General features: G+C 36.1%; 1 protein-coding gene across 2 annotated transcripts; it reads left to right on the top strand.

The window, feature by feature from the left end:
- The first annotated feature begins 539 nt into the window (after nt 1-539).
- Nucleotides 540-5048, top strand: LOC121761300. 2 transcript variants are annotated; one of them, XR_006041964.1, is made up of 7 exons: nt 540-678; nt 1298-2758; nt 2902-3147; nt 3721-3801; nt 4034-4480; nt 4626-4778; nt 4883-5048. XR_006041964.1 is itself a non-coding variant. In XM_042156952.1 (6 exons), the coding sequence occupies exons 2-6, from the start codon at nt 1538-1540 to the stop codon at nt 4680-4682; spliced, it is 2052 nt and encodes a 683-aa protein (XP_042012886.1). In that variant the 5' UTR covers nt 540-678; nt 1298-1537; the 3' UTR covers nt 4683-5048. The 2 variants fall into 2 exon arrangements, 1 of the variants encoding a protein (XP_042012886.1); XM_042156952.1 differs by having other exon boundaries at nt 4626-5048.
- The last annotated feature ends 9899 nt before the right edge of the window (nt 5049-14947 follow it).

Here is a 14947-nt window from a genome sequence, read left to right as displayed (position 1 = left end):
TGTCGCGGACTATGACCATCGTCCGCGACGTCCGCAATGGAGCGGACGATGGCGCGGACGATGGCCATCGTCCGCGGTTTAAGTCGCGCCCGAAGCATAGGCCGCGACTATCGTCCGCGGCCTATGCCACACACCCACAGTGGGGGCGGACGATGTATGGCGCGGACGATGCGCGCCATCAGGCGTGCCATCGTCCGCCCATTGCGGATGGCCTAAGGAATGACGGAAAGTAGAAAAGTTCATAGGATTCACTCATTCTCCTCATTTAGAAACACGATTCAAAACTGGTTAACTTCATTTGCAAAAATACGATAGAAAAATTTATACGATTTTTTTCTCATTTCGTAAACAGAAAAAATTAATAAATTTAATTTAGGAAACATTTAATGTTAGTGGTTTACGGAAAAGAATTGAATGTCGAGAATAATTTAACCCCATTAAATAGGAGAAAAAAGTAAAAAAAAAGAAGAGGAAAGTAGAAAAGATGAGAAAGTGAAAATTAGTAAGTAATCTGTTTTCAACATTGTGCAGTACATAAACCCAACCTCCGTTTCTATTCTCCACCTCTTTTTTATATCTAAGGAGAAATTCATTTTCGTACAGCATTTTCATTTTTCTTTATGATATCATTCCAGCTGATGAACAATGTTTGATCGGCGGCAATACATCTCCATATCGGTGAGTCGCAGCCGTTGAATCTCCGCCTTCTCTGGATGACTGATGAAGTTTGAAATGTTTTGTTAGCTGCTCATATTTTTCATTAATTTTTTTTATTTTGATTTTTTATTTCTTCACCTGCGAATGGAATGGAATGTGTGCCGTAGAAGTAACTGATATGTTGTTCGTTGAGTTATCTTCATTGCTTGTTGACTGATCATTATCGGAACGTGGATTTTGGATAACTTAATCTCGGCACTGGATTTTGTATTGATTCTGTTTATCGGAGCGCTCATATATACTGTATTTTTCTGAAATTGTTGTATTGCTATTTCATTAATGTTTTGTTTTTTTCATTGAGTTGGATTGAAGAGCTTTTATTTCCTTTATTATTTTCCGTCTGATATTTCTTATTGTTATTCAATTTGTCTGTTGTATCTTAGAGTTGATCGCGAGTTGCTCCTATTTCAGATTTATTTTACTTATTATTGATTTGTCATTTGTGCTATTTTAGCCTCTCGACGCAGAATAAGCAGTATAATCTGCTCTGTTTGCTTCAATTTATTGCTACAATCCGGTTTCTTTGTTGTTGATACGAGTTTGTATGTGGTGTTCACAGAAATAGTTTTGCTTGTTTTAGGTACTAGCTATGATTTGATTGCAAGCTCAGAGTTGCATCTTCAAACAATAACATCTTCTTCCAGGATTATTGCCTTTGGGATGGGCTGGTTATTGAAATGAGGCTTGCATTAAGATTGGAAGTTTGATGCATTCTTGTTGGAGTTTTTGTTACATTCTTTGTTGAATTGGTTATACCTATGGGTAAGCTAGAAGAAGTTGCTAAGTTCATCAGGACAGTTGATTAATCTGTTGAGGAGAGATGGGGTTACCTCAAGTCTCATCTTGTGAGACATCTGAAAGTGAACCTAGTCCTTTAGGCACAGTTGTTTATACCATACCGCAACTTGGTGGTGTCAATGTGAGTGGGTTGTGTGTGGGATCTGCAAACCAAACATTTCAGGATTCTAGGTATTATTCTTTGCCAGATTATCGACGGAACACCTTGAAGTCTCCTGATGGATTTGAGAAAAGGTTTTTCGATGCAGCACCTGATAGTGTTCTCGAAAAGGTACCATTTGAGGACTCATTAATTACTGAAACCAGGAGGAATGTTCAACATCCAGTTTCAAGGGTTGTTGGTTTCAATTGTAATGAGAAGGATGTATCGGTTGAGGGATTAGAACGTGCACGTGGCTATTGTCAATCTGCTTCTTCCAAATTGAGCCTGAAAGAAACTGAGTCCAGTGGACTTGTCAAGAAACGGATGCTTTCTCCATTGAATAAAATGCTTCTCCATGAACAATTTAATGGTGATTCTTTGAATATTGGCAGCAGGAATGTTCAGATCAATTGCCATTCTAATAGAGATACATGTGGCATTTCTTTAGCACAAGATAGTAAAAAAGCGAATGTGGGCAGCAGAAGTCATTCAAATATGCCAATCCGGTCCACAACTAATTGTTCTGAACTACATGATAGGCTGTATAAATGCAGCAAAACCACTTCAATACTATTCACAGATGGCCCTGTGTTGGAGGACAAGGAACTAGATCCATTTCCATATATACCTTCATCCAGAACTGATTCGTTATCCAAATTAGGTGAGATAGGGTCAGGGCCTAAGTCAGTACCTATTAAACCAGGGTTGTACCCTCTCTCTTTGTCACCGCTCAGGCCAAAATTTTCCGGACAATTAGAATCTGTGGTCAGGTTAAAGAGCAGTAAGAAATTGGAGATATTGGAAAAGGGTGCATGTTCACTTGATGAGAGCAGGCCGGGGGTGATATTTTCCTCTGAAGAAGAAGAATTCATGAGCAATAGAATATCATGTAAAGATAATGACATTCTTCATAGAGAAGCCCAATCTCCTTCCTCAGGAACTAGAACTGGAAAACAGTGGCCTTTCTGTCAAGAGCTTGAAAGTGGAAATTGTAAAAGATTGGGGAAAAATTTGCGGGGATTTCCTGTCCGAAGGTCCTTGGTTGGGTCCTTTGAGGAGTCTCTGCTCTCTGGTCGGCTTTCATTGGGAAGATTTAGTCAGGTCCTTTATTTTGCTTAATTTTCGATTTTGGCTTTCCGTGTTCTTATTTGATGACCCAATAATAGTTTTGTAAATTGACAGACCTAATGTTCGGCAAAAGGTTAGAGTCTAAATTGTGTCATTTCTTTTCTTTAATTGTTCAGGACATAGATGGTTTCCTTGCTGTACTTGGGATAACGGGTGGAAATTTCTCCCCAAAGTCGCAGAAACTTCCATTTGCAGTGACCAGTGTGGATGGCTCCAGCTATTTATTATACTATGCATCTATAGGTCTTGCTGGTAGTTCACGTTCAAACAAGTGCAGAGGTGAAAAAGGGATTCTTGATAGTTGTGAACCACATGAAGGAAAGAGTCGACTGCGTATTCCTGTGAAAGGGCGCATTCAGCTGGTATCTTCTACTTTTTATTCATCCTACTTATACATCTATTTCGTTTATATTGACTGTTCTCCCTTGTCAGTATGCTTGGAAACGATAGAAGCATACCCTCATACCCTTTTGCACCATGCATTTTGCTTTGCATCGTTTAGTAACATTTGTGTTGAGGACTCCAGTCAATCTTATCCGGATCTAAATGTTCCTACCAGTAATGATTTTTTAACTTCTTGCTGAATCATAGCTGTGAAGGAACTTCTATGGTTTTCCTAGTTTCCTGTACTTGGCATATTGTTTCAATAATTCAATATATAGGCTATTGTTTTTCTTTTTCCTTTTCCAAAGCCAAGGTATAGTACTAAATATGTTCAGAAGGTAATTGTCAACTGGAATGCTGTCAAAATCTTACCATGCGCTTCTAAAAGGTTTTCATTTCTTTTCCTTAGCTTACAAAAAATTTCATAGCACACATTCCATCCCATGTAGGTTCTCTCTCGTGCCATTTTATGTTTCTACAATGATCTGACTGAGAGGCAATAATTCATCATGGTTATAGATATTTATAGTAACTTATTGAATGGTCCACAGGTCCTGAGCAATCCCGAGAAGACACCAGTACACACCTACTTATGTAATTATGACTTAACTGATATGCCAGCTGGTACTAAGGTCAGTTCTAGTACATTACGTCTGGTTATGTTGCAAGGGATGAATAGTACCTTAATCTTTCATCTCTTGGTCGCTCATTTATGAGAGGGAAGAGAATATTTGTCTCGGTGGATATGGCAGGTTATGCTATATCTACCGTAAGTTATATGGTTTCTTGTGCTTTGGAGAAGTGTCCTCTTTAATTTCTGCACCCGAGTCCATAAACTAAACTACGTTCTGTTCTTTCAAACAGACATTCTTGCGTCAAAGGGTGTTTCTTGCTTCCTCAGTCTCAGATCCTGTTCATGGTGGGGAAATGCAAAAAATGTTGGGCAAGAAAGATGAAAAGAAACTGTCAGATGATAATCGCAATGGCATTGACAACATAAGTCAGGTTTTAGGATGTTATTCATGCCAGAATGATGAGGTTGATGCTTCCTGCAAAACTGAGGTAAAGTGTGAACCTGGCTGTTCAAGGGCGAATGCAAACGCATCTGCTGTTGGTGCTCTTCGTTACGCTCTTCACCTGCGATTTCTTTGTACTCTCCCCAAAAGAAGTTCAATATCAGCAAGGCAAGCAGATCCTTCTTTGGGTTCAGAAAGAAATAAAACAGACACGCAGGATCATAGAAGATTTTATCTGTACGATGACTTGAAGGTTGTGTTTCCTCAGCGCCATTCAGATGCTGATGAGGGAAAGGTGTGTACTTTCTTAAACTTCTACTAGTAGATTATAAAACGTGTGTCAAATTTATGTTTGCTGTGTTTCCTTTGCGTTTAGATGTATTTTAAGCCAAGTAACCAGCAGCCAGTGTTATTGAGTTAGGTTTTATGGTCTACTGCAGTTGATCGTGGAATACCACTTCCCCGAGGATCCCAAGTACTTCGACATCAGCAGCTGAAGTATCTGTTAAAGGCTACCACACTGTTTGTAGGTATCTGTGATCTAAGCCACTGCTTTCTATGGGCTAACATGTAAAGAATGCAAGGGAAATAAGGTACACAACTTAAAATTAATCACAAGTTTATCCTTGCTGTGTACCGCAACCCCAGAGACGCTTCACTTTCTAAAATAACGTTGTTTTGGAACGAGATGTGCAAGTTCGGACGTGCAGCACACAGCTGGGGTAATCCAAACTCGAAGACACTTATCTATTTTGGAACTAGTAAGACATGTTGAAACAAACATCTCCTCTTCGATGTAAAGTAAAAAAAATAACAAATGGAAAAGGTCAGTAAGCTATAAGTGCATTTCCATTTGAATCGAAGTATAATTCAAGTCCATTATCCCGAATTTAATGGAGTTAGAGGTCTACTAGGAGGAGTATATCATATACTAGTGTGTTTGGTTCATGAGTTTCAATCTTACGACTCAATCCTAAATGGATAATTAGTCATAGCTAACTCCTTATGACTAAAATAATCTCACAACTCGATCCTAGATTATTTTGATTATTATTTTATCTAGGAAACCGAACACCACCTAATTTATGTAATACTATAGAAATATGTAAATGAAGCAACACCCTTTTGAAAAGACCATTATACCATTATACAATTTTGTGAAATTTGTGTAAACATTGTAGTAATACTGCGAGATTTGTTTATTTTAGTAAGGGAAAAAAGTAATTAATTATATTATCTGAGATGGACTAGTTTGACACATTAACTCTGTATATATAACTGAATTTGACAGTCATCAGAATTAGTCATAAAAATTGAGTTAACAGTTTACATTTTACAAACCGAGTATCTAAATTATTAATTTTAAAATATGTAGTACTTAGTATATTTCAAGTTGAAGTTAGGTTACGTCCTGGTCAATTATTGTACATGGGACTCAATTGTTATATAGTTATCGAATTAGAGGAATCTAAGTAAAAAGTAGTATCAACACACATGAATTAAATTAACAGTGTCGATATAAAGATTTAATTCATTAAAAAAAATCTTTTGGTGTGACATATAAGCACATTCTTTGTCACAGTGTGGTATTATAGCATCCACAGTGGGTCGGATGTCCCGGCCGACATCCCGACGAACTTCCCAAAAACACATTCTGCCACGTCATAAGGACCTTCCACTGCACTGTCATGTCATAAGGACATTCCACTGCACAATGGCGGACATCCCCAAGGACATCCCGACGGATATCCGCAATAATAAAAATTCACAAATTCACCAAATTAAACAATTTACGGAATTAAACAATTGACGGAATTAAAATTTCGACACGAATACGGAGAAAATGCAACCACTTTATTTAAAAAAACATACATAATTATTTTTAAAAAAATACATAGTTAAAAAAAACAACCTCAAGCTTCGACAAATGCAGCCCTCGTCTCACTCCTCGTCGTCCCCGTCGCCAGTCCCGACGCCACTCCCGGGCAGGAGTGTCATCCCCAAATCGCGCTTCATAGTGTCGATGGCATCATTCAACCACATCTTATATAAGGGATCAGTCGCTGCATGTCACTTGTCCATGGTGTCGAGCATGCTCTGCATTAGCTGCATGCGGGCGAGATGGTTGAGCTCGGGAGTGACCAGGGAAGGAGCTTCCGATTGGACCTCGTGGGACCCGCTGGCGCTTCCCTTAGCCGTCCGCATCGCGGTCTTTTGCCCAAACGGGCGACGACGGTGGGAAGACGATTAAGGGGTCGGGAACTCTGCCTCAGCGTCGGGGAGTTCATGGGAACCGACACTGCTGCTGTACTCGCCGGAGGCGTTGATCTTCGCCCGCTTCGGCCAGCCAACTTCAACACCCGCACTAAACTTGGCGGAAGTCTGCACCACAAGATAGACCTCCCAATATTTGAATTTCCCGAAACTCAATTCACTGTAGGGGTACTGCTGGTGAGACAGAAGCTTCACATCATCGGCAGACATGCCACCTTAGCCGCTCCCACTGTTTCCGGCATTGCTCTCCATCGTGAGGCTTCCCACTTGGCGGTTTGAATTCGATGTAGTTTTAGCTAATGCGCCACCACATTCTGTCGATATGCTGGTTAGCCCCGACGTAGGGATCATCGACTACACTGATCCAGGCCTTCGCCAGCGCGACGCACTCCCCTATGCTCCAGATGGTCCTCTTTCTCCCACCGGCTTCCTCCCCCCTTCCTCGGCCCCCGCCCCACCCTCGTTCTCTGCACACAAGGACGAGGTAGTGCCCTTGCCCTTCCCTTTCCTCCCAACCGCCGGTGGCATCTGAGTGGGAGACTCCCTGATCGGAGATAGCCCCAACTCCTTAAAAGAGAAAGTCTCAATGCCGATGAACCGAGTCTCCAGAGGAGTACTCGGGGGGAATCACTGCGATAGACATTGTCCCCAGGTGATTGGGGGACCTCCTGCCTGCTTCTCCCGCAGCGGCAGGCATGCCTGCATCATCCCGGACATCATCATCCCGGGCATTTGGGGCATCATCCCTGTCACCGCGACACTCATCACAGGCATTTGGGGCATCATCTCACCCATCCCTGCACACCAAGGGGTACATATTGTAGTACCCGGGCATCATCCCCGCCATTTGGGGTTGGGGCATCATCGGTGCCATTCCGGGCATCATCCCGAACATCGGTGCACTTCCGTCAGCATTTCCCCCAACTCTAACGGGAAAAGTCAGCGTTTGTGACTCGCTCGTGGCAGGGGAATCACTATAGTGGAGCTCCATTTATCTTCAAAAGAAATGAAAGTAGAGAGAGAAACTCGTTAAAACAAGTGGTGCGAATGAAATGAAGTTCAACGAGCCGTATATATAGAGTTTTTTTAAAAAAAATAAAAAATCGGGACTTCCGTCGTGGCACCGCAATGGCGGACGTCACGACGGACATCGTCGGAAAGCCGCGGAACTCCGGTGTTGCAAGCGACGTCCGGGTCCGCCGGTCGCACGCCTAATGGCGGACGCCCCGCGCGAACGTCCGGCATGCCGGGACGCCCGCCGCTGCGGATGCTTTTATCATATATTTTTGTCTTGTTTGAGTAATCGTACCTTCGCTCAGTTGGAATACGCTACTAATACTATAGTCTATATCAATTTAAGTAAGTCTCTTTTTTTGGTTTGAACCTCATCACCCGCTGGGAGACTTTTGGCCTTAATCCGCACGCTCGGTCAAGCAGGATTAATCTAATTTCATCGAAGGCGGGTTCGGAACACCTGTGGTCAAACAAAAAAAAGACTTGCTTAAATTGATATAGACTATAGTATCAAAAAAAAAGATTTACTTAACTCTTTTTGATAGTTGGTTTATGCTTGTAATTGCAGAGCTACAGCTTCTTCCCTCCTCTCTCACTTGGTAAGCTGATGAGAATGATGATGCGGCAAGAGGTAGAGGAAAGAGATCGTCCATTGTGGATGCTCTAAAATAGAAGAGTATTTTAGAGTTTGGATCCCATGCACCTCTTCAGTGACTTAACATTTTGCCCTTCATACGTTTTCAATAAAAAAATAGAGTGAACTACAAAAATGGTCCTTAGACTATGGGTTTATTTCGCCCGTAGTCCCTGTGCTTTAAAAATATTTCCAGACATCCCTGGACTAAGGGTTTATCTCAAATTTGGTCCTTTTGCCATTTTTAATACGAAAATACCCTTTTGAGCATTTAGGCAATTTGGTCTTTTTACACTTTTAACATTTTAAATCTGATATTATTTTAATGATGTACCAAATCTGATATTATTTCAAAGTTATCATTCTTCTTCCCTTTTGCCATCCTTCACTTTGTTTCTTTATTTCAATATTAGATTTAATTTTATAAAATTAAATTTTAAATTTAGATTTTTAAATATCAATAAATTTTTTTAATTAAAACTATTAATTCATAGACATATTAAAACTATTAATTTTTGTTATTTAATATAATATTCAGCTGAATTGAAGAAGTACAGAAAAATAATATTAATCATGATGGAAAAATAAGAGTTATTCTGTTTAGCCTTATTTCGGTTGTTATAATTTCTTGTGATTAAATATTATGAAGTTGACTAAAATTTTGATACTACTAAATATTTTATATAGGAGTATTTTTGTTGAAATTTTCTAGTTAGTTTTTATTGTTTTCAAATAAATGAACGGAAATTATATTAGTGTTACATTAGATGCATATTTATTTCAGAATAAATCGTGTTATATGATCTATTAATGATTAAAACTATTAAATATTGATTAAAAGTAAGTTGGCTTCGGCATACCTTATTGATTAAATATTAGACACTATCAAATATTGATCAAAACTATTAGTTTTTGTTATTTAATAATTTTAATAATTAATAAAAAATTATTGATATTTAAAAATTGAAATTTAAAATTTAATTTTATAAAATTAAATCTAATACTGAAATAAAGAAACAAAGTGAAGAATGACAAAAGGGAAAAAGAATGATAATTTTAAAATAATATCAGATTTAGTGCATCACTGAAATAATATCAGATTTAAAATATTAAAAGTGTAAAAAGACCAAATTGCCCAAATGCTCAAAAGGGTATTTTCGTATAAAAAATGGCAAAAGGACCAAATTTCAGATAAACCCTTAGTCTAGGGATGTCTGGTGATATTTTTAAAGTCCATGGACTACGGGCGAAATAAACTCATAGTCCAGGGACCATTTTTGTAGTTCACTCAAAAAATTATGGACGAACTGATATTCCAAACTCAAACCAATTTGCCAATAAATTTATTACCATCACATGGGACAATCACCTCTTTCCTCAACAAGCTTCGGCCATGTTTGGTGTCAGGATTATGTCTGAAAATGTAATCTGATTCCTTAAATTTTAAATTCATTTGTTTGTTTTGGTTTTTAATCAAACTGGGAAAGTAATCAGAATCCGAGAACAAGGAAAGTTAGTACAATTTTTTAGGATTCTGAATCCTGACTTTTCTTAGGTATTCTTTTTCCCAGTTTTATGATTTTTACATATTTAATGCAATATAGTATAACTTTATTATTATTATTATTATTTATAATATTTTAAAAATAATTTAAAATTATAAATTATACTTAATTTCAGTACAGTAAATAACTACGATTTAATTTATCATAATTCTAACTATATTTTATAATATTTCCTAATAGTAATCAATAATTTATTAAATAATTAAAATATAATTACTATATAATATAAACTAGATAATAAATAATAATTATTATATTTTATAAATTAATAATTAATCAATAAAGTCTTAGTGTAATTTTAAATTATAAAATTTAGTCAATTATAATATACGTAAATACAATAATAATAATAATATTATTATTTTTATTATAATAAATGAGTATAATAGTCTATGTAACTATAAATACAATTATATTATTATATATTATGATGGAAAATATATATTTAAACTATCCATCATAATAATAAATATAATAATATAATAATTATTATTTATAATTAATAATTTATTAAAAAATTTTATTATTATTTTTTTATAAATAAAAAAATAATTAGTATATTTTAAGTTTGGTGTTTAAATTTAATATAAATTTTAAAATTTGATATTTTCTAAACACAAGAAAGTAAAATTACTATGAATCATATTCCCTGGATTTATTTTCCCAGTAATCATTTTCCTTGCGAACTTTATTTTCCCGTCAACCAATCATGGCCTTTAATTTTGGCAATTGTCTTATCCATGGACATATCAATATCTTTTGGTGATCCTCATAACAATTACTTAATTAAATTAAGTATTATTTTTCCTTTTTCTTTATTTTCTTATATTAATGAAACAATATCGTTTGGAGCATATAAAAATGTGTCACTTTATACATAGATGCGACCATTGAGAAAAATTGAAACTTCGTAATTAAATTTTAAACCTTACAAAATGGGCCAATATTTGTGATTTAAATGAATCCCTATAAACAAAGAAGGAATGCATTGTTAAGGGATTACTATTGTACTCCGTATAGTATATACTAAACACTTTCCACAAGCCATTCAAAAAAATTAAGGAACTATAATTAAAATATTTCATATTCTCGAACAAATGAGCACCAAACTTAGGCATTCACAAAGAGTTGAAAGAACGAATGTACTTCGACTATAATTAATCAAATGTGCAAGTACATGTATTAAAACTAAGTAAATTAAAATAACATTTTCGATAAATAGTTTATGTGGCAATGTAGAATCTATATTAATTTATTTTGAACCCATGGGTTGCCCGATAAGGATCACTCTCTCTCTGTCTCTCTTCTCCTTCAAATATGCAAGACACTTCACTTTTCACTTCCAAATACAGTCCTTGAGCTTTCTCTCTGCCTTTCAGTTCCTGCTGTCTTCCTGAACAAGCACATGATCCCAACCAAACACACATTCAAAGGCTGAACAGAGTTTAAAGAAATTATACAGGAACTGCTCCTCCCATGATCCTCAATGAATCAAATGCTGATTGATGCATCTGCCATTCTTACTTCTTTCAACTTGGAAAACATCATTGGATGTGCAATCCCTCGCAAAAGACTGTTCCTTTCAATCCCGAAACGGGACACGAGAGGCTCAATCTCAAAACATACAGTACTCGCCCTTCAGAAGGAATTCCTGCAAGACCTCTAATCATGTCCCTCTCTCTCTCTATATATATATATATATATATATATATATATATATATTCAGAAAAAAGATAAACTCTCAACAGAAAAACTAGGTAAATTCAATTTCACCTTTGTGGTTGATAGATTCTCCTGAATTCAGAGGGGGACGGTGGCAAGTAATCTGAGACATGATCGTGGCGCTTGTAGAAGCTGGTAGCAGTTAAGATCGAGATCAAGCTGATGCCATCTTCCTGAGTGAAAATAGATGTCTTGAGATTAACATGTGCAATATGCAGCATGGAGTGGCAAACTCAAGGGCATAATGTAATAGATAAATTTACGTTAACACGATCATGCAAAGACAGTCTAGGTATATGATTGTTGCTATGTACCTCATTTAACATAGCTATCTGTTACGATAAATTGGGGCATCGACCTACCAAAAAGAAGAGGGCATGGCATGACCACTGTCTTCAAATACACGGACTTTAGACTTTGGCAGCACTTGACGAAGTCTCTCCGCTTCCTCTGTGCTTGGAAGTAACTGATCTTGTCCACTGCAAAGTAAATATTTCATGACGAGCAGAATACTTCTGAATGCAACATGAATGGGATTGAAAATGAAGAACAATAAGATAGATATTGATGATGAGGTCAGGTAGCGAGTTCACAGTAGAAAAATATGATGGATCTGTGTTGAAATTCGGAATTTGAGTAAAACATAACTGTCTAGATCATCATATTTAGAAAGATGGAAAGAATTGGCAACCTTGCAAGTATCAAGGTTTGAGCTTTCACTGCATGGAGTCGTGAATTTGAAAATCCAGCAGCAGATTTGAGCAAATTGAGCTTCCAGCGTAGCGTTTCTACATTCAAATATTTGTCCAATGTAGGAGATGAACAACACTGATTCATTCCAAAACTTCTCCACCACCTCACCAGATTGGAGGAGAAGCAAGGGCAACGCCCAGTACTCACGCCTCAACCCTGAACAGAGCTTGAGTGGAGCAGCTATGAAGCCGGCAACCCGCCCGCGTGGTACGCAAATTTCCCGAACACATCTGGCGATCTCGAAGCAAAGACGGCGACCGACCAGCATAGGCGGCCCCGCCAAGAGTGTTTATTGTGGCAGTTTTGTATGCATGCATGGAAAAGGAGAGAGAAAAGGCAGTTATGTGAGTACCACTTGGGGAATATTTAAAGTGAAATTTTTGGGAGATTGAGTAGCACGGTTTGGGTGACAGTTTTGGACGGAAATTAGAGAGAAAAGAAGGAAGAAGAAGGGAGGAGGATCCGGCATCCAATCCTCGTCATCTCAGAGACGGACTACCATCGACTATCGGACAACACCATTAATCTTACGGTTTAGCATGTATGGCTACTAAACCCTAATTACTCCTAACACTAGTAGGATGAATTGATTGTAGAGATTCTATATTTAATCATTCGCTTTGGTTTTCGTCTATGGTTTGCATTTTATATATGCTATTTTTTGATGCATCTAATGTAGTATATTATTTGTCTCTTTCTAATGTCTTTTCAACTTGGAAATTGGATGATAACATAGATGAAAAACTTATGAATTTTACCATGTTCATAGAAAAATGCATAAGTGAATATTGATGTAAAAGAGTCTTTGGAGTTGAATTATTACTTACTACGCATCCGTGGGAGTTTAGTTTGATGAGAAGATGTTTATGTGTTAAGTGTTCAGCTAACCATAATATTTGTTGGCTTTGAGTAGTTAGTCTAGTATTTACCGTGCTTCTGCAGGAATAATAGTCTAATGAGTAGGTACTTTTGGCTATGTGTTCAGCTAGCACTAGTACTATAATTCTTTAAGTATGTTCAGTACTTTTAGAGTGAAAAATTGATACATCGTTCTCAATAGCTTATGAAATTGAATATAGAATTAATACAATAGTGATTCATCTGAATGTTTTTAGGAGCAATGATCTTTATCTCTTGAATTTCTCTATTTTCGTACTTTAGTTTTTAAATTTAGTTTATTAATCTTGTCAAACCTTGGTAAATAATCATACGCATTGGTTCGACACTCTTTTACTATAACTACATCTGTACCAAAAGGTTGTAATTTTGAAGCTATTTGATATACTTGTTTGTTATTAATTCATTAATATAAAAGCTCCAAAAATACACATCATTGTGTAATTTGTATTTTTCATATTTATTTTTTATTTGTGTTTATATTTCAAATTTTTTATCCATTTTTTTTATTGTCTTTCCTTTTTCTAAAAAAAATCTGCACAAGTAAAAAATGGAATATTTCAATTGAATTAATATATTCTATGATTTCCAGAAAAGTCTTCATTCCATAACTCAATAAAGAGAGGAAAAACGAATGTCTACTGTCTCTTTCAATTTCAAACTTTAAGAGGAAAATTTGGAGTCTCCAAATTCTAAAATCTAAACTCCCTATAAATAAATATACTCATTATCAATATTTAACAGAGGGATAAATCTGTGCTTGTGCTTGTGCTTGTGCTTGAGCAGCTCCATGAAGAATAACTTGTGCAATTTTTCCTCAAGCACATCCATAAACCATAATGGAGTTGCTCACAAGAGGGACTGTAATGGAGGTGGTAAAGACATTTGCAATTAGTAGGAAGAAAGATTACATGCTTTGGAAGGCAACAAAGTAAATGATGATTATGGGACATCGTGATTAGAAAAGTTGAAGGAGTAACATTTTGGATATGGTGGAGATAACTTATCAATAAAAGAAAAATGTGTTTTAATTTTTTCAGTTGTATATTCTTTTATTTTTATTATTAAGTCAATAAAATAAAATAATCATTTTACAAATATTATTATAATTTAAATAAAAGAGTATTTCTTTCTTGGGACGTCCCAAATTAATGGAATATGAATCACTATAAGTTAAAGATTTATGCTACAAATATCAAATGTGGTGGTTTGAATTTAATCCAAATAATTAATGGGCAATAATAAATAAAAGCTGCAACCAAATATGAGGAATTTATTCAATGATATACTCCACGATTTATCTTGGATGACTATAACAACGTTGAGGATCATAATTAGGTTCGAAAAACTATTAGATGATTGCACGATAGATTCATTATTATTTTTGGACGTCTATAATTTAAAAATCTATTTAAACTGTTTTTCACTTTTAGATACAGGACTCATATTTAATTGATTTTTTCACTAACAATTCTTTATAAAATTAATATTATTAATTAATTTTTTTATAAAGTTAAATAATTTCTTAAAATTTACAACAAGTCACAAATGCCACTTTAAATGTCTTTAAATTAAAGACTGCCATTAATTATTTAATATAAATTCAAAAAATACTTAAAATCAATTATATAGTACTTTTACCATTTTTGGTAGTGGACCCTACATTCGACTAACTCATTCACACTCACATTTTATTATAAAACTAATATATAAAAGTAGGACCCACATGCCACCAACTTTTTCAACTCACTTTCTATTACATTTATTAAAACCCGTGCCGGGTCAAATAGTGACGAATTTTGGGGGACGGAGGGAGTAGCATGTACGTAATATATACACACACGTTACACATACAATGTATATCTTCAATAAGGTTTTCGATATCATTTGTCCATCTCCTCAT

The sequence above is a fragment of the Salvia splendens genome, chromosome 13, assembly GCF_004379255.2.
Source record: "Salvia splendens isolate huo1 chromosome 13, SspV2, whole genome shotgun sequence".
Lineage (NCBI taxonomy): Eukaryota > Viridiplantae > Streptophyta > Magnoliopsida > Lamiales > Lamiaceae > Salvia > Salvia splendens.
The sequence above is the reverse complement of the archived record's forward strand: the minus strand, read 5'-3'. Positions and strand labels throughout refer to the sequence as shown.